Source organism: Balearica regulorum, chromosome 2 (assembly GCF_011004875.1).
Source record: "Balearica regulorum gibbericeps isolate bBalReg1 chromosome 2, bBalReg1.pri, whole genome shotgun sequence".
NCBI lineage: Eukaryota > Metazoa > Chordata > Aves > Gruiformes > Gruidae > Balearica > Balearica regulorum.
Genome location: NC_046185.1, coordinates 12315114 through 12335229, shown reverse-complemented (window position 1 = coordinate 12335229; position 20116 = coordinate 12315114). Strand labels below are relative to the sequence as shown.

The 20116-nt window shown below is 41.6% G+C and overlaps 1 protein-coding gene across 2 annotated transcripts in view; it reads left to right on the top strand.

Moving 5' to 3' along the window:
• Positions 1 to 19760, top strand: part of NSMCE2 (NSE2 SUMO ligase component of SMC5/6 complex) — a 138681-nt gene extending 118921 nt beyond the window's left edge. For both annotated transcript variants that reach the window (XM_075743337.1, XM_075743336.1), the window contains 3 exons: positions 15683 to 15783; positions 16097 to 16203; positions 19366 to 19760. In XM_075743337.1, the coding sequence (XP_075599452.1) occupies positions 15683 to 15783; positions 16097 to 16203; positions 19366 to 19525 (368 nt within the window). In that variant the 3' untranslated portion in view covers positions 19526 to 19760. The remainder of the gene's footprint in view (positions 1 to 15682; positions 15784 to 16096; positions 16204 to 19365) is intronic.
• Positions 19761 to 20116: the final 356 nt, after the last annotated feature.

Below are 20116 nucleotides of genomic sequence, written 5' to 3'. Positions count from 1 at the left end.
GCTTCGCTTATCTTCCCCTGAGGGTCCCTTTGCTTTTTCTTGTGCCGTCCCTCACATGAGAAACACTCTCCAGAAGGAAGGGAGCCCTGTCAAATAGATTTGCGTTCCCTCAACCCTCCCTTTAATGACTTCCATTGTAGAAATGCTACAAATCCCTGAACCAGTGCTAAACTAAAGCTAGTAATACCTTTTTACTGATTAAAAGAAACTAAAAATGCCCTATAAGTAGGAACTGTATGCCCAGCTAATCTGTAGAAACAAACATGCTGCTTGTACACCATCTCTCTCACTCCACCATCTGTTTGCTTCACATACGTATTGTGTTTTGTCTTTAGTGAAGTGTTGCTTAACTTTTCTAGATAAAGCTGTTTTTAGACTTGCACAGCTTTGCAGCTGGACACATAAAGTTGCAGCAGTAAAAAATAGCAAGGAAGTCAAGTGGAAGGTGCATTTGACAGAGAAGTAAGATACTATTCTGAGCCCAAGAGAAATATACCCCAAAGTAGGCAACAGATTTGAAAATAGCACTAAAGAGGTACAAGAAGACTGAAAATTGGAAAGAGGAAAGAAAGCCATTTTTCTGCTTTTGACAGAAATCTGGGAATAATGAACCCAGCAGCTCCTCTTTTATGAAATCTCCAGCTGTCAGCACGAACCAGAATTTCTCTTTCTATCTACCAAGTAGCTTTCTGTCAGAGGAAAACTGGGCAAAATTTTCACTGGATCTTATCAGTGAGATTCCCAGTGTACGACAAAGTGAATTCAGAAGTCCCCTGTGATCACAGACAGCGTATCAAGGTCAGAGAGCTGAGGAAATGACTTGCTCCTTCTTTTGAAGAACTCTTCCAATGTATCAACCTGCATAATTTTTTACAGGAAAGTAGGCTAAAGCTTTTGATGGCAAAAAATATAACTAAAAATACTAACCTATTATTCTGTCTTTGACAAAATAATGCCACATCTAGGTTTTACCGAAGTGCATTGGGCTAAAAGAAGCTGCTACAGATACCTTCTCTAGCTTTGGCTTGCTTTTCCACCTTTGTTATAATTTTCTATATTCTGTTGTTCTTGAGATGGCTGCAGTAGTTCTCCAATAAAGACTTGTCAGGAAAGATGCTTAGAGACCTATGGATGTCACTAAAGCCAGGGAAAATATTGAGAATTTGGGTGTTCCAGAAAGAACCTGTGGACTGCTGAAAACTGCATCTTAGGTGTTCCACAGGAGCAGCAAGAGAGGTACTGAAGCAACCACATATACATGCAAAGTAAATAGTTTGCTCTGCCACTGCATTAGCAAGGAAACCACTTCAAACAACTCTCTCTACCTAGGGAAAAATGTAGTAATAATAAGCAATAGCATAAGTCTCCACTCCTTGCCCCAGAGGTTGTCTACTAATCCGTAGGATCCTTTGCAGGCTTCCTTTTTCTGTCCTCATTTGTCACTGGAAAACTATTTGTATGGGTCAGAGGCATAGTGCAAGTAGAAAAAAAATATTATTAGATAAAAAATGAACAGTTCTCCAATGAATCCCTTTATGTATGAGAAATAAACAGCAAACAACTTATCTTCTCAAAGGAAAACAGAAGCTGGTTAAAGAAGTTAGAAATCCCGAATGCTTGTGAGATGCTGGTAGCCCATTGTGCTGAGACTTCTGAAAGGAAACTGAATGCACTTGCAAGGGTTTTCTTTTCTCTCGTTTCAAAAGCATTCTCTGGTTTGAGATCTCCCCATAGCTAATTAAAACAGAACACAGAGCGACATTAGTTATGCACCAGAGTGGGAGTCAGAAGATGTGAGTTCAGTTCCCAGCCCTGCCACCGACTTCCTGGGTGACCTTGGGTAAGCCTCTTGATGTAGATTTTCAAAAGACCTCTGGGCCAAATTTTCATATTGAAGTTTGATTTTCAAAGGAGCTCAGTATCTGGTGATTTCCATGATGTTGATTATGGCCAGAATTTCAAGCGAGCTCAGCAACAGATCTGCTGAGCTCATTTGAAAATCGGGCTCTTAATCTTGTTCTGCCTCAGTTTCCCATCTCTGACAGTGCTGGTAAGATATTTTCCTTGTCTGTCCTGATTGTTTAGACTGTAGCTCTGCAATGCAAGAAATTGTCTTTTCATGAATGCATATAGTGTCTTGTACAATCTTGTTTGATCTCGATTATGGTTTTTAGGCATTACTGTAATGATTGTTACACCAGTGGTCTCTTTTAGAAAAAAAAGAAACCGTAATCAGAAGAAAGTTTAATTATTGTGTTGTTTCTCGGATCTAGGTGAAGATCTATACTAATTTCTTTAGTTTGCTTGGGAGAACGTCATCTGGAGAACATCAAAAGCTGTGTTTGAAATCAGCATATGTATGTTAGCTGGCTTCTCTTGTCCAGTGGGGACAGTTAATCTATCAGAGAAGCAGGTTAGATCAGTTTGGCATGATTCAATCTGGCAAGAAATGTATTGAGTGCCTCTTACTACCTTCTTATCCGTCAGCTGCTTACAGTCGAATTGTTTAATAATTTGCTGAAGAATTATTTTCAGGCGCTGAGTGGTGTGGAATTCCGTGCACCTTCCTGCCCCCCACGGTAAATAACGTGATGCCGGTTGTAGGTCTTACTGCACCAGCTCTGCGCTTTTCCCACACTGCTCGCATGCTCTTGCAACATCTCAGAGCAACATAACATTCTCTGTTGGCAAAGGTATAGAGTGCTTCTTCACTTCATAAATGCTGTTTGCTTCCCGGGACCCACTACAACCCATTCCTGAAATTCCAGATCAGCATTGTCAGTGATAATCGAGCTCCTGGTTTCAAGCTCTGTGCTGTACAAGCCAGAGGCCAAATGTAGTAACCCAGGAATGCGGGATTGCAAAGACTGTCACTTCCCAAGGAACTCTACTGCTAAATGACTGCCCTTTCCACATACCTGTGGGTGTCACTAACACGGTGACTCTTCCCTGGTAGGTTTGTCATGTATGGGTGGACAGTACCTCAAGCAGCTGAAAGTTTTGAAGTGATTATTTCCTATGTTTACAAAATTGGCATGGGACTCGCTGCTGTTTTCCAGATTCCTCTGTACTCCCTGGCTAGAATTATTTATTATTCAAGTATGTGCCCTCTGAAGAGCCCTTTTGATACTTTATATGTTTTCCTTTATATGAAATGGGATGCGGTACCACGATCAGCTATGCAATGAAAAAGCAAGCAGGGCACCGCTGAGACGTGCATGGTCACAGCAGTTTTTCAGTTAAGGCTGAGTGTGTTTTGTCATGGGGAGAGCTTAACTGCGTCATTTGTCTGTGACTAACATTTTCTATTATTGCATTTTTTAAGGATATAGTCCCTTGGTGGTCTTTACTAAAAGTGCTTTTCAGCTTCTTAATGTAACAAATAATTTCCTAAATTGTGTTAGATGATCTGATATTGCCATGCACGCCATATCAAGGTAGTATTTGATCCCAAAGGGCTGTAACTGCCGGTGCCAGTATCTGCAAATAAAAGCTTGGAATCAGGGAAATATTATAGAACAGTTTGGGTTGGAAGGGACCTTAAAGACCATCTAGTTCCAACCCCCCTGCCATGGGCAGGGACACCCTCCACTAGACCAGGTTGCCCAAAGCCCCATCCAGCCTGGCCTTGGACACTTCCAGGGATGGGGAATCCACAGCCTCACTGTTCCAGTGTCTCACCACCCTCGTAGTAAAGAATGTCTTCCTCACACCCAATCTAAATCTACTCTTTTTCAGTTTAAAACCATTTCCCCTTGTCCTGTCACTGCAGGCCCTGGTAAAAAGTCTTTCTCCACCTTTCTTACGATCCCCTGTTATATATTGATTCTGTCCTTAAAGGTTTTCCATTGCTTCCAGTCACTGAGCCAAATTCCCACATATTTTTACTAGTTGTAGCCAAATGTGTAGAAGAGGACTCTTAATTACCTGTACAAACCAGAGAGTCTCAGTAACACTGACCTAACCTAAATTCTGGGTTGCAGGGCTGTGCTTGATTTCTGATGTGAAAGGAGCATTGACAAAACCAGCTGTGCCTTATCTTCATTGTTTTGAAATGGTGATTCCTTAGTGTAGCTCTGTTGTATTCAGTTTTGTTTTCCTTCCTTAAGTAGTGCAGTTTGATTGTTTCACTTATGTTAAGCAGTTTATTTCAAGACATAAAATCTTCATCTTTTCTCAGCATACATGTAGGGATTGTATGTGCTTCTGCAAGAGCTGATGGGCCAGCCAAAGACTGCAAGGGAAGTTAATAGTTCCTAAGAGGACAACTATAATGTTCTCCATCCTGGTAATAACTGTAAGATTGAAATAGCTAGCATAACGTTAACTGCTTTGCTAGGAAGATGAAGACTGCGCAGAATGCCGTGTGATTTAGCTGTGTGCTCGTTATCCATATTACGAAGCACGAGTGACGCTGCAACTGCTGTCCCATGAATTCCAGTGTTAGCTTCCCTTGCTCTGCTTGTCCTGCTTAGCCGTTCTTGTTTCCGCTGCTGTGTGCATCCGTGCTGAGGGTGTTCAAGTCCTTTGTCTGTCCCACTTCACTACCCTGTGAAACCTGATGTGGAGAGACCCTGAGAGTTTGAAAGACCCATGTAAAAAACCTCGTGCTTGACCTTGGTTTAAGCCCCTCACAATCTTCCCAGCACACTTGCCATAAAGCACAGTCGTTTCCAGATTGCCTGTTATCTGCCCCATGCAAAAATGTCAAGGTGAAGTCTGAAATGCATGTATTGCTATATAAATGACACCTATAGAATGGTAATGATTTTCTGATGCACGTAGCATTAATGAAGGTGCAGTCTGCCAATTACAAATGGGAATCTGCAGAAAGAGATTTAAAATAAATATCGATAAGATTTAAAGTTAACTACTCATTACCATCAGCAGCTACTAGGCTGCTGCAGTTATAATCCATGAGTATTTATAGCTCAGGGCTTTAGCTTTAGATTTTTTCTACTGACTGCCATTCAAGAAGTCTAATCTTACATCACAGGACAGGTTGAGAGAAATAACTGTTCAGCTGTTCCTAACTGATGATAGCGTTATGTTTAGCTGCGCAAGCCCCCCGTGACATTGTTTTGGAGGATGCTGTATAAATTGGGATTAGCAACATTTTTTAATTTGTTTTAGGGAACAGCTTACTGAGGATTATTATAGTGGAGATCTGCTCAGTGTGCACAGCATAGTTTATGCAGAATGTCTTCGTACACGCACATGCAATAAGTCACTCTGCCTTAACCTAAATGAAAACCTTGCAGTTTTATGATTGAGCAATGGCAGATCTGTAAGTTCCTCTTTCAAAAAAACCCCTCTGAGTTTTATTTCTTAACTTGTTTCAATATGATGTTAAATGTTGGATTGTTTTTTTTTCCTTGTCTCATGTAGTTTAGCAAAGAAGCATTATTTTATAAATACGACTTACCATAAAATGATCGTGATTTCTTCAGCAAAAATGTTAGTTTTCTCAAAATAAACAACCAGATATTATGCAATTACTAGTAGATACTGGTTTCTGTATTGTGTTTTTTGCTTTTAGCATGGAACTGATGCATTCACTAAGGACGTATTTGGAGACTTTTCATAGCCTTAGTTACTTGGAGGGGGAGGCAGTGTGGTCTAATGGGAAAGACAACGGTCCTGCACACCACATGTGCTAGTGGCTGTGGACCTGTTCCTGCCCTGTGCCTCAGTTTCCCACCAGTGAAACTGTCATGGTAGTAAAACTGACCTTTTTTATAGTGCTTTGTGTTCAAGAGAAGGAGGAAGTGGGTGTTATTACTTCCATAAATGACTTGTTGCTTTAGGAAAATTCCTCTTCTGAGGAGGTTGTTGGGGCCGTGGGCTGGTGCCCAAAGGCAGGAGCACAGCGGGAGATGCAGCCCCGAGCGGGTACCCAGCCAGTGCCCGGGGTGTGACTGCAGCAGGGACAAGCTCCGAGATGGTGCTGGAGTAATGACCATGACATGCAGACAGCTGAGTCTTCTTGCCCAGCCCAGAGGCCATTTCGTTTCAGCAAAGGCGTTTCAGGCAGTGCAAAGCTGGAGAATTCAGAATAACTGCAGTGCTAGAGTTTATATGTAAAATACAGATGAAATTCATTTCTACAGAAAAAGCTTGGGAAATGAACACAACTTGTCTCTTCATCCATCTCGATAACATAACTCCAATAAGTTATGTGGATATGTATAGTGCTTCACTGCACATTGAATTGTAAACACTTGATGCTATATATTTCTAAATGAAATAAATTCATTTTTTTAGTGGTTAAGAGTTTTAGAAAGCGCTCTGAAGGATTGAAATGAATTGCTAATAACAGACTTGCAAATGTTGCTCTATTCAGTAATACTCTTTCTGAAATAAAATATCTTGCCTAAAAGTTTCTTTAAAGTGTTTCAACATCAGACTTTAGGGGATGGAAAAAATATTATTTTGTCCCCATGTGTTGGTTTTGCGTGGCAAGGTTTTGGTAGCGGGGGGGCTACAGGGGTGGCTTCTGTGAGAAGCTGCCAGAAGCTTCCCCTGTGTCTGATAGAGCCAATGCCAGCCGGCTCCAAGATGGACCCACCGCTGGCCAAGGCCAAGCCCATCAGCGCCTCTGTGATAACATATTTAAGAAAGACAAAAACAGTTAGAGAGCGCTTTTGCAGCCAGAGAGAGGAGTGAGAAGATGTAAGAACATCTGCAGACACCAAGGTCAGTGAAGAAGGAGGGGGAGGAGGTGCTCCAGGCGCCGGAGCAAGATTCCCCTGCAGCCCGTGGTGAAGACCATGGTGAAGCAGGCTGTCCCCCTGCAGCCCATGGAGGGAGGATGAGGGGGTGTAGAGATTCCACCTGCAGCCCGTGGAGGACCCCACGCCGGAGCAGGTGGAGGCACCTGAAGGAGGCTGTGGCCCCGTGGGAAGCCCGTGCTGGAGCAAGCTCCTGGCAGGACCTGTGGATCCGTGGAGAGAGGAGCCCACGCCAGAGCAGGTTTGCTGACAGGACTTGTGACCCCGTGGGGGACCCATGCTGGAGCAGTTTGCTCCTGAAGGTCTGCACCCCGTGGAGGAGACTCACATTGGAGAAGGTCGTGAAGGACTGTCTCCCGTGAGAGGGACCCCACGCTGGAGCGGGGGAACAATGAGTCCTCCCCCTGAGGATGAAGAAGCGGCAGAAACACCGCATGATGAACTGACCGTAACCCCCACTCCCCGTCCCCCTGTGCCGCTGGGGGGGGCGGAGGTTGAAGCCGGGAGTGAAGTTGAGCCCGGGAAGATGGGAGGGGTGGGGGGAGGTGTTTTTAAGATTTGGTTTTATTTCTCATTCCTCTACTCTGTTTTGCTTAGTAATAAATAAGATGAATTCCCTCTCTAAGTTCCATCTGTTTTGCTCGTGACGATAATTAGAGAATGATCTCTCCCTGTCCTTATCTCGACCCGTAAGGTTTTTTTTTTTTTTCATTGTACCTTTTCTCCCCTGTCTAATGAAAGAGGGGAGTGATAGAGCGGCTCTGGTGGGCACCTGGCCCTCAGCCAGGGTCAACCCACCACACCCCACCATTTCTGTTTCACTTTTTCTTATTTGTACTCATGTCTTTATTCAAGAGCGATATAGCACATCTGTCTTTTCCTGGCAAAGAGAGGCAGATCTGTCTCTCCAGCTTCCTTTGGGTGAAGGGGGCAGTGGAGATGGTTTCCCGTGCTAGAAACCTGCCGATTCTCACAAGTGAGGGATTGCTCTTTCTTCTGCTCTCTCTGCAGCTTCAGGCAGCTGCTGGGTTGGTGCCATCCTCGCCAATCACAAAATCAACAGGTTAATATTCAGGGATCATAGCTTCGTGCCCTCTCGCAGCATACCTATGCCCCAACACACGGCAAACTTACATGGGTTTGTATTCATCAAACGTCTGCCGCTGGGGCTGGGGTCATTCTTTTGGTAACTTTTTAAAGATGGGTTTCAACCCATCAGCTGTTTAGGAAAGAAATACAGTCAAGTCTCTGGCAAAATGCCTTGTGAGGAGAACTTGAAAAGACAGAATGAAATGGTAATCAGACTGGTGATCTTTTAGGCATGTTTCTGTTGATCATTTGGGCTAGCTAGGGGCTTTTCTGCTCACTGCTTCCATAGCAGCCTGTTGGATGCACTGCTGGGAAGCTCACCTGCCTGGTCTGCTCACCTTATCCTGCGCTTTTCAATTTCTGCCCCTCTGTTACCCTGGAACGGTTCTGTCCAGGGGCGTTTTCCAGCAGAAGCTTGTTCCACCTGAAAATCTGTTCCACCAGTTCAGCTTTTCAGAAGCGAATGAGTACAAGAATGCACAAATGACATACTGAAATGGGCAAAGCGACCTCCAACCATATAGGTTACAAGATACATGACGTTACTTTGTGTTCAAAGATGTCATAGACGTGGTTTCTGCTTGTGAGCTAATATGTAGAGAATATTTGGCATGGATGGTTGTGAGAGAATTTGAATTACATTTACAGAACAGACATCCAAGGACTGCTAAGGACTCATGCGTAAGTGGACATGGCTCCAAACTGCTGTCATACTGGCAGCTTTCCTCTCCCTACTCCTGTCCAGCGTTAATAGTGCCTTTCTCGAGTCCACCGTGGAAGTGGATTAGGCTAAACAGCCAAAAGGCACTCCTAGTGCAGAATAAGAGCGTCCACACAGTGGGTTAATGCCAAGTAGCTAATGCATTCTACATTCACACCCTTGCTTATTTTGCAACAGCTTCCCTGTGTAGGCAAGCCCTGCGTGTTCATGTCATTTGATGGTTAGCGTTGCATCAGTGACATTCCAGATTCTGACCACAATGTTAGTAATGGAAAGTGGTTCATCTTCTAATGAAATGGTAGGACTTTTTTTTTTTTTTTTTTCTTCTGGTTGCATCTTTTGAAACTTTTTCTTTCATGTCTCTGGAGTGAATTTCTTCATTTTTTAAATGTGTGTGATATTCTTCTAATCTCTGATATATGAAATGATCCTCTCCAAGCATGGAAATTGCCTTTATACAGTATACCGTATGAAGCAGTGATTGTTCAGCCTTTTTTCTTCTGGAGAGCAGGAGAAAACCCAAGTAATAAAAACGTTTACATATATTTGCAATTTAGCAGCTTGTGTCTGATACGTTTTTTCCCTGTAAGATATTCTAGTTTTTCTCTTCCTTTGCTCATACTGTGGCATCCCTAACACTTTTTGCTCTATTGTCACATGCCTGGCACACTTTCATATAGACCTAGAGTTTTCTGGTCATTTAAGTAGTCTGTTTATCAGTTAGGTTTATTTTCAGCAAGCCTTTAGCACTTAACTTGCTTCTTACATTTACACGCCATTGTGGTCGATGATAGTTAAGATGAAAGAATACATCCTTCTTAGATTTTCCAGAAATAGTGGCTCCTCTGAGCTCACTGATGAGCCTTCATGGCATCTTTTTAGGTAATCTTCATCTCCCCCAGGAGCTTCTTCAGATTGAGTCCAGATTACAGTGATGAGGAAACTGCTGTTTGAAATGTCGTCCACGGACTTTGAAGTGTGGATTTCTCATGTTGGTTTGCAATAACAGAGGGAGCAAGAAAACTGCCTCTGTGTGTTTGCCTACCAACCTGTTCGAGTTGCATGGTTTATAACCACAGATATCCTTTCTGTTCACATTTCTATGGACACCACTTCCACTACACAACAGTCTGAATTTCTCAAAATCTAAAAGCGAAGATGATGTCCTACTTCTCACTTCAAATAGCGTTTGAGTTGAAGGTTTCGCAGGGCATCTCTGGAGCTTGTTTTGTTTTTTTTTTCTAGGTGGGATTTGTAGTCACAATTTATTTATTAATATACTAAACAGCAAATTGTATCTAGCTTCAAGTGTCTTTCCGTCTCCTTCACTTACATTTCTGTAATGAGTGTCCCATAACATTTCCATCAAATCCTAGTCTCTCTTCATTTTAAGGTCATTCTGGAAAACTGGCATCATCAGCTCTACCCTGTAGTGAAAGGATAAAATGGGAACAGTATTTCCATTTGGAATAGTGTATTTTAAAAGGCCTATAGCTTAGTGGGACAAAATACAGTAAAATATCTAGGTGCTGTGAATTTGATGGCATTAAAGGAGTTTTTAGAGGATAGTTGCTTAGTGCAGGATACCGTCCTTTCCTTCCCCACTCTTACTATGTAAAGGAACTAACAATTTGCTAATTTGTTCATCTAATTTATCCTTCACACTCCGGGAAAATCAGAATGGCATATATTTACAGGATTGTCATTTTATTTTGGATCGACCACATGCACGTCTGTGTACTTCTTCCACAAGTGTGTGTAAAACAGGGCACGTAACGAGGGACTTGCCAGTAAATTACCAGCAAATTGCTTGGCCTAGGCAGCAGCAAGTAAATTTGCAATTGCAATCTGGAGCAACATGTTAGAGGCCACCTTCCTTAGATCAACTTGTGTATTGCAACACCAGCAAGTAATCAAATTGTAATGTACTTTAATGCAAAGCCTAGTTTGGCTTGGCTGGCAAATTAAACTATCATATGCCTCTGGCAAAAGCAGAAAGTCTTTGAACTGTTTGACTGCAGCTGTAGCTTGCACACCTTATTTTCCCTCTTAAAAATCAAATTAAACTGTAACCTGCAGCCTCTGCGGTAAGTTTCAAGGAAAATTAAACTGTTGGTAACCTTTCTAGCAAAGATAACTGTCTCTAATCAAGCCGAAAAGTCCAGGCCCAAATTCCCCTCTCCAAGTTTAGACAAATTCATCGGAGGAAAACTCCAGGGCTTCTTAAGTACAAAGATATTACCTCTGAGTCAGGAAGTCCTTGGCCACAAATTGCTTGGGACTGGGTAAGTTTGCCAGGAAGGTATTACTCTGTGCTTCCCCTCTTCTTTCTGTCCTCCTACAGCATTTACTGCCGATCTGGCCCAGGGAGAGGACATGGGACAGTTGTTCTGGTCAGCTTCAGCTGGAGACATCTAAAGTCTAACCCAAATTCAGAGCACTGATGGGCATGCAGACCCACTCTTTAAGCGTTGCCTGTGGTGGTCTCAGCAGTGTGTTTTGTGGAAAGCAAGCCATGTTTGGGCTCATTCCCTCCTTTAGACTTGTCCTTAGCCCTTCCTCACCCCGTGCTACCAGTGCCCCAGCTCCAGTCCTGACGCCTTTTCACTCTTGGGCTGCAACACTTGGATGTGACTATGTCCTTCACCTCCCCCACCTTTTGTTATTTTCTGTGTCCTGCTGGCAGGAACACTTGACATTCGACTTGCCCTCATAACATCCATGTTTTTCTTGGAGCTCTCTGAGACAGGATTTTTCCCAGCCTGGATGAGTTGCTGTTATTTCTATAGAGTCAGCAGTACAATAGACCCTCTTGGGAGCCAAGACCTTGTCTGTCTAGTGGCTCAAGCTTACAAAGACTCAATCCCGCATGCGTAACATTACCCTTTGATTTCCGGGATTAGCGTTTGACCGATGGCAGGTGAGAAGGCAGAACAGTGCAGCACAAAAGGAAAGAAATCCCTTAAGTTTACATTGCAACATGTATTCACTCAAGGCCAGGTTAAGGCAAACTTCTCCGCCTTAGAGGAACAGGAGTTGGGTAGAGGACGTAGTTGGCACTGGAAGCAGTGAGCAGACAGCCGTCTGTCTGTCGTGGAAGTGACAATGACAATGGAGAGGATCTTTCCTCTAATGCTTTTTTAATATGCATATTATCCATGCTTAATATAATTCACAATATAGCAGTTAATGTCTCCGCAGTATGTTTTTCTCATTTCTAAAAGTTGGCTTAAAAGTTCTCAGTGTCTCTCAGCAGAGTAGGTAAAAACTGAGCTAAGGCATATTAGTCACATTTTTATCAAGAGATGAAAGTGATAGAGATATAAAGTGCTACCAGCTTTTAATTAAAATTGAATAAGTGAAAAACAGTTGGCAGTTGCAAAATTTATTATGATGTGTTACCAAAAATAGATACCTTTATGAGAATGCAGTTTTATTACAAGAGTGGGCATTAATTAACTGTAAACATCATTGCTGAGATAGCCAAATAGAAAATGTGTTACTAATACTCATAACAGGTTTCAATTGGCTGGAATGGAAAACTAGAAACTCTTAAGGCTCTTAAAATGTAATCTCTCAGACTACCAAAATAGATTTATGTACTTCTGTTACTTAAGGCAACATCTGAATTTCAGGAACAATAACTTAGTGTTTTCTGCATCTGGTTTTAATTTGCAAGGAAAACTCAATTTTAGAAAAATGTAACCTGACTTAGCTAAAATATGTATGACCTGGTGTTTTTATTTCTTCTTTCGGTGGAATAGTCAGACTTGTAAGTTAGATCCTCCAAACTTTTATACGTTTAATTTGGTAAAAAATCCCTTTGACCTTAATAAAAATATCTTCCAATATGAGTTTACAGGTATAGATCTGCAGTTAGAGCATCTTACTGACCAGTTCAGGATATACGTGTCTTGTGTAATCTCTGCAAAATTTACTGTAATTGAAAAAAGTTATTTTCCTCTCTCCTCCTGTAATCTAGAACATCAAGCAATAACAACAAATCTGTGGGTGGTTTATCTGATTTATGCTAATTTGCTATTGACATGTTTGAGGTATCACTTGCATCATCCCAGTCTTGCATATTTATTATTAAAAAATATTAGCTGCTTATGAAAAGGAAATATTTTAAATAATTATTCATTTGTGCTGTGATAACCTCTTGAAACCAGGGCCCTGCTCTGGTAGGCTGTGTACAAAATCATTGCAAATGAAGTGCAACCTGAAGTGTTTAAGATAAGCTTGCAGCAAGAGGATGATTTGAATCCAGGAAGACTAATATACCCCACCGACAAGGGGTGGATCTGAACTCATGGAATTTCAACCATTAAACACGAGGCATCTAAATCACCTCCAAAGGCAGTACGAGAAAGAGGTAAACTCAGCTTGTGATTTAATTCGCATAATTTAGAGACCTGAGACCTTCAGGGGAGACTCAAACACCAGTATCCAAATTTGGATGCTTCAGCATAGTCTCCTAAATTCTTGAGTTGGTACCTCAGTAAGCACACACAGAAGTGAAGAGTGAAGTGGTGACTTCTTAGGAAAGTGTGAAGGTGCTGCGCAAAGTGAATGCTCTTCCAGAAGAGGCCATTTACATGTCTAACTTGGAGTGCTGAGCTCTAAAAGTAAAATCACAGGCACAAGGCTCACATTTTAAAACTTTACCCACCTTCCTTGCCATCTACATATTGATACCAAAAAATATTATCCTTTGTACACAATCACCTGTCTTAGATCTTCCTAGTACTGCGGCGTTCTTTTCACTGACTACTTTTCGCCACTACGGCGTTCGTTTCACTGACCGACGGTGACGCACTGGTACACTGGAAGTACATGCCAAGTTCATGAGTTGAAACAAAGTACAACAGAGAAAAATGTGAGTTTCCAGGTGTTTTCAAGAGGAAAGATTAGAGCTGCAGTATGTCAAAATTTGCAGATACATAGATTTAAGGAAATTCTGAATCTCTTGTTCTTTGTTGGCATTACTCATAGGAAAAAAATCAGTATGTATTTAAATAAAGCAGCCCATGCCAAAGCTGGCAGCTACCAATATTTGCAATATTGTTTAGCTTTGCTGTCTCAATGGGATTTCGCCCATTGCTTTGTGTTTCAAAAGCTTCATTAAAAACCCCACTTTTTTCCCCAAAAAGTTGTATTTTCTTCAAAATACTATGTGTTTATGATAGAATAAACCTTATATATGAGCAATCTAAGAATAATATGTGACAGGTTTTCTTTTCTGAAAACTGGTAACTGATGCAAGTCTTTATACCACTGCAGTTTTGGTATTTACAGTTAAATCGTGCCCACTTTTTCCTTCTGATTTGCAAGTGTTTAGTTTTCTTAGGGGTCTGTATCTGATAAAGGTATTATTATTGATTGAATGAAGCATTAGTAAGAGAAACAGAAATACCCTTGATGCTTGCCTGTGTATTGCCTAGGTATTTGCAGGAGTACCTGGGTCAGAAACATTCCCAGATGCTTGGAAAAGTCTTTGTTTATTGGAATGGAGAGAAGGGCAAGCTCTGTTAAGGAGGAAGGAAAAACACGCAAAGAAAACCGGCATACCGAGAGGTGCTGTGGTGGAGCGATGGCTCCAATACCAGTGCCAAGAGTACCTCAACCAGAGATGTGCTGGCTCACATGGCAACCTGCTCAGTCTAGACTGGGTGTGAGAGATCGTGATTGCTCCCAGAGCGATGTCTGCTCTTATCAGCCGGAAGGTGATGGTATTATACAGGCATGCAGGACTGACCATAAGTTAGGAAACACTCATCCTTAACAGATGTGGAAGACTGAATACCAGGGATGCAAAGATGCAAAGATCTGCTGATAGTGTGCAATAACAGCAAAGGGAACCAAGGCTGAGACTTTGTAGAAGGCAAATCATGAAGTAAGTCCAAACCCTCCATGTTCACTTGTGTTTCTCACTGTCCCCTTGGCAGTCAAAGCCAACACAGGCCACTGAAGGATTTCATCCTCTCTGAACCTCGTGTTGTTACAGTGCAAACTAGCTTGTGCAGCTAGAGAGGAAAATGTTCTGTTCGGCTTGGGACACCTTGAGGACTACACCCCAGGGCACTGCTGCAAAAACATTGCAGAACTACCCCAAAGGAATGGAAAGTTATGGCAGGTGTTAAGTTTGCTATTTTTACCAGATAAGATTTAAAGATAAACAAATGCATTCGACTAAAAACCTAGATTCACAATAACAGAGCAAAGTTAGGAAAAGATAAACCAACATGTATTCTTTTATTAAGGTTGTACTTAGCAATAGATATCCTCCTTGCTGCTCCTGTGTCTCAGCTTTTGACTCTGGCTAATTAGTTTCTGCACGGAACGAAGCCGGGGCTGGCGTGCCCCTGGGTACGCAGAGTTGCTTACACCTTGCCTTCTTCTTCTGGTAAAGGTGAGGACCTGCATCTTCTCTAGCTCAAGGTGGATTTCTTCTTGTTTGTCTGCCCCACATTCCCTGGCATTGGGCCATCAGGTGTTTTCTTGGAGATTTCGGTATTTCATTCTGCTCTTCCTCCTTAAGGTTACTTAAGTGTCCACCTCAAACAACACTTTCTTGGTTTTTGTTTTTCACTAATTAGGGACTTGTTAAAATACAGCGGCATCACTTTACAAATGATGCATTATGATAACTAGTACAAATTCCTTTTAAAGTATATACTGTGTATAGAGGCTGTATAGCAAGCCCATTTATGACATTCAAACACAAACTGATCTTGAGAGTCGGACTGTCAATATCCAAAAGCTCCATCTCATCCTTTGTTAGATTTTGGGGACTCCTCGGCATGTTACTGGGTTTTGGTGAATTTGAACAGAGAATACCAAAGGCTTTGCGTATATTCAGGCCAGCTTGCTCTCCTTCCCAGCCCTCCTTTCTAGCATTGGCTATAAATAGCCACCCCCTCCCCCCCAATGCGGTTGCCATTTAAAAATCTGCATTTTCTAACAGAGACTATAGTATTTTGGCAGTATCTTGTTCAGGGAGTGGAACAAAAATATGTTGTGGCATCTTAGATATCACGGTGAGATAATGTTTGGCAAATGCTGGGTTTTATTTGCTTATTTTAAGTATTGGCTATCTATATTAAATATTAAATGAAAATTGTCTTGTTTCCCATTATAGTTTGTCATAAATCAGATAATGATAATGAGGCCATTGAACAAATCGATGAAGATATAGCCGTGACTCAGAGTCAGATGAACTTTATTTGTCCCATTACACAGGTATGCTATCACTGCTACTATAATCAATTGGGAAATAGTTATATCGTATTCTTCATTGAATTGTTTATTACAAATCTGCAATACTTGTTAAAAATCAGGCAGTATAAGTTACAAGCATTATCAGAGAAGAGCAACATTGCTTAATCCTACGTAAGTAGGAATGCAGCTTACCATGCAAGACCTGACCCCGTCGTTTTAGGGGAATGCTGTGTAGGAATAGCAAACAGACTTCCTGCTGGTTTACATAAAATCTCATAAGAAGCACTTTCATGGGCATTATCAATTACTTTAAATCAAACCTTATTGATTACAGATGGAAATGAAGAGGCCAGTTCGAAACAAAGTCTGTGGACATACTTATGAAGAAGACGCCATTCTAAAAATTATCCAGACTCGAAAGCAGCAAAAGAAAAAAGTCCGGTAAGCTAACAAGAATGTGTGGAAAAACTATTTGCTTTGCTGTGTAAGTGGAATTTTACTCCACTTGTTCTAGGAAATGTATTTGGGTTGGCAAGGCTGCAGGAAGTAATACTTCAGCGTCTGCCCAAGTCACAGTCTCCTCGTTAGTACTGTACACGTGAAGGAGCTTTTCTTTTTAATGAAACAATGTGCAAGGAAATACTCAGGAAGCGTGTGGGGAAGTTACAGCTACTCGTGGTACCTGCACAACAGAAGCAAAGACATTTCGTATAGCCATGAACAACAATGAGAAACTTCAGCTTCCTAAAATTTAGTTGCTCATTTTGTTTCTACTGCTTATTTAGCAAGCCCTGAAGTTAATGAAAAAAATAAACATGTCCTCTGTGCACCCTTTTTTGCAGTTACATTCCAATACAACTGGGAAATATTAAGACACTTAAATGAGTGTTAAAGTATTAAAACACAACTTTTTTGGTAGTACAGAGTTTAAGACTGATCAGATATAGAACTTTAAGAATGATCAGACATTGTACAGTTCCTACTACGATGTAATTAAATAATTCTTACTTTATATCGTCAAAGCAGCCTGCCAGTTTCCACACAGGAAATATTTTTTTGAATGAAAAGATGTAACAGTTGAATTTTTAAACCTGAAATTCTCCCCAGTAAGTTTCAAATTTAGGATCGTTTTGATTTATAAAAACAAGAGAAGGAAAAGGGCTCAAACATTTCATCATTCATCATACCATTTCATCATTAATTTCACATTTGTGAAATGTGGACTAGAGCCTCTTGCTTTGGGGTTGATGACCTCATGGAAACTTACCAGTTGTAGACTTTTTAATAAACGTGCAGTTTGCACATGCTCAGGAAGGTCTGTCGGAGACTAGCAGCCTGATTTCCCCAAAGATAATGCCACAGGCAGCTCACTTCCTCCATCTGTTGCTCTTGCATTTCTGTTAGACTCTACATACTCCCCCCATCTCCGGGGGGAATACGGAGGTGCAGCAGGACTTCTTATTCCGTGCTCCTTCCTGGCTACAGGAAGGCACTGCTATGAAATCAAGCATGAGTTGGGATGTCCAGCCACTACCTTAGTGTCACGACAGCTTGAAGAACAAGATGGAAGTACCTTGCCTGTGTTACGAGGTCTAGGGAGACGAAATGGAGTGGGTGCAATATCCTGGGAATAACAAGAAAACCAACAATGTGGATGGACGGAAACTTGGCTGGAAAAATGAACGGAAGTTGGGAAATAGCTCACAAGTTTGAGAGAAGATAGTGAGTGGTCTGGAGGATAGGGACAGGCTAGGAAGCATGCGCTCAACAGCCCAAAACCATGACAAAAATACCTTCTGCAATATGGAACGGAATTTAAGATATTCATATTTAAATATTTCTCAATCAATCAGGATTTCTTTCTAAATCCATCGGGAAAATGTCACGGTAGTAGAGATTTTTGTGGTGGATCAAAAGTTTCAGCACTGCTGAAAAACTAATGGGGTCAACATGATTGAATTTTATTTTACCTTTTAAGAAATTAAAGATTTAGAATAAAAAAAAAAAGTACACTGTACAACACTTAGCTTTAAAAGCTACCTTGTACCCAAACTGAAGTTATTTATGTGGTCTGAATATTGGCAGTTCTTCATTTTGAGCTTTTAGCTTGCAGCCTTACCATTTTTACAGCAGTTATTCCAGTATGCTAGAAAAGCACACCCCCCCCCCGCCCCTGCAAGGCTTCACTGTAACTAAATTAAGAAAGACTACTTGGTTTGCTCTGCCCAATCTCACTGACCTGCTGTAATTTTAACCTTTCTCGTGAAAACGCAGTCAGTTTTGAAAACGCCATAGTCTGCTGTGGTGGGAAGAGAGGCCAGCTGATGCAACAAGTTCCCCATTTGAGCGCCCCGTTCCCGTGGTGCTGCTCCTTGACTGCGCTCCTGCCAGCAATAGGCAAGCGGAAGCAGGTGCCTTGATAGAGCAGAGCCGTGATTAGGGGGATCCTCTCTACCCTGACTCTGAAATCAAAGCTGTTGCTCGCTCGGGAGTTACAGAGGTGTCTGTTTCCTCACACGCGCTTGCCAGTTCGAATCCACGGGATCCCTTCGGTGCGCTTGGCAGGGCAGTAGCTGAATGTCAGCTCTTCAGCTGACGTACGCACAGCCACCGGCTTTGTGCCGATAGACTCAGCGTAGACTCCTTTGGGCAACTCTTACGTGTCTCGGTTTGCTCACTATTTTCCACTGCCTGGAAGGACATACTAATACTTTATGCTTACAGGAAATGTGGGAAACTTTCGGAGCGCTTGTTATTCATTAATCTGGCAAGCTTATTGCTCTAGTAAGGTGATAAATGGGAAAACTGAGGCACAGAGCAATTAAGTGACTTATCCGTGACAAACACAGTAAGCTGTGGACAAATCTGGAGTAAAAGCTATGAGTACTGAGTGTAAATAAGTTCAGCACCTCTGACAAAAGTTACTCCAAATAGAAGAAAAAAATCAGGAAAAGTCTTATTTCTGACTACAGGTACCATCTGTGTACATTTGGGCCACTGCCAAAGGAAAATGACCTTTGGTCCCTGAGTATCTTTCACCCTGCTGTCTCTATCTGGCTGTTTCTAGTAGTTGTAAGACATTTTTTGTATTTGATTATCATTTAGAGGCTGTTAGTTTGACCCCATCTCTCCTTTCTGTGCTTTCTCAGGCAAATTTTAACACCAACTAGATAGTCCATTGATTCACCAGTCAGCCTTTGCAAGTCTCATTCTATCTATTTCCCTAGAAAGCAATTTCCCTATTTATCTATCAGCGAAGATTATACTTCTCCACTGCAGATTAATAAGGTAAAAGGTAGTTACCGGCAGTTACCATCATTCCTGATGCAGGCAGCTTGTGTACATGAAGCAAGAGTGATCTACAGGTGAGAGGCTCTGTCTCTCGCTTTGTTCCTTCCTTCAGCTGTTGATTCCCACCAGTTTAGATAAATGGATTTATTTTTCCCCACAGAGAGCTGGTGAAGAGGAAAAAAGGTAACGAGGAACTGACAGAGAGAGTGAATCCCAGATAAATACAATAAACTAGCAGATGTTATGTAAAAGCCTATATCTGACAAATGCAATTCTTCTGATTTAATGGAGTCTCTCTTTTCTTTTTAACAGATGCCCTAAAATTGGCTGTAGCCATGCTGATGTAAAAGGATCAGATCTTGTGCCAGATGAAGCACTTAAAAGAGCGATTGACAGTCAGAATAAACAAAGCTGGTCAACACTGGAGAAGTCAGCTGGATACGCTGGTGCCACAAAGAAAATTTGTTGTTAGGGGTCTTGTGAGATAAGGTGCTGATTGTAAGTAGGTTGTGTAACTGATTGTTATTTAAAGTGTTTCATTTATAGGCAAAGTTGAAGGTCTCAGCTGTAACTGAAAGCATTTTTTAAACTGCCGAATATGAGGAATTCCAGTTTAACTTGTTTGTTGTTTTTTTTTTTTTAACCTTCCTGAAATTTTAAAAGCTTGCATTTGCTAAATAAAACGTGTTTTGCAGCATTTAACCTTCCTTGTCAGTGTGCTAATTTTTTCAGCATATTAGAGATGCAGATTCTGCTGGCATGTGATAGCGAGTGCTTTGCTCAATATTGCAGATAGTTCTGTTACTGTTCAGGGCGCTCTGAACAGGGATTTACCCAAGTCATATACCCTGCTTGGGAGCACGTCCGTGTTTTAATAAAACCTTGGGAAACCTTAATAGAGCTTAATTTGCAGGAAGCGCCGCACATCTATACCTTGTGTGTGGACACACAAAATTACCACTCCGCTTTGAGGATCTTGACCTTGTTCGTATAATCATTGCATGTTCTGCCCTAACTTTGCTTTTTCTTTTGAGATTCAGAACAGCAGCTTTTATTTCAGGGT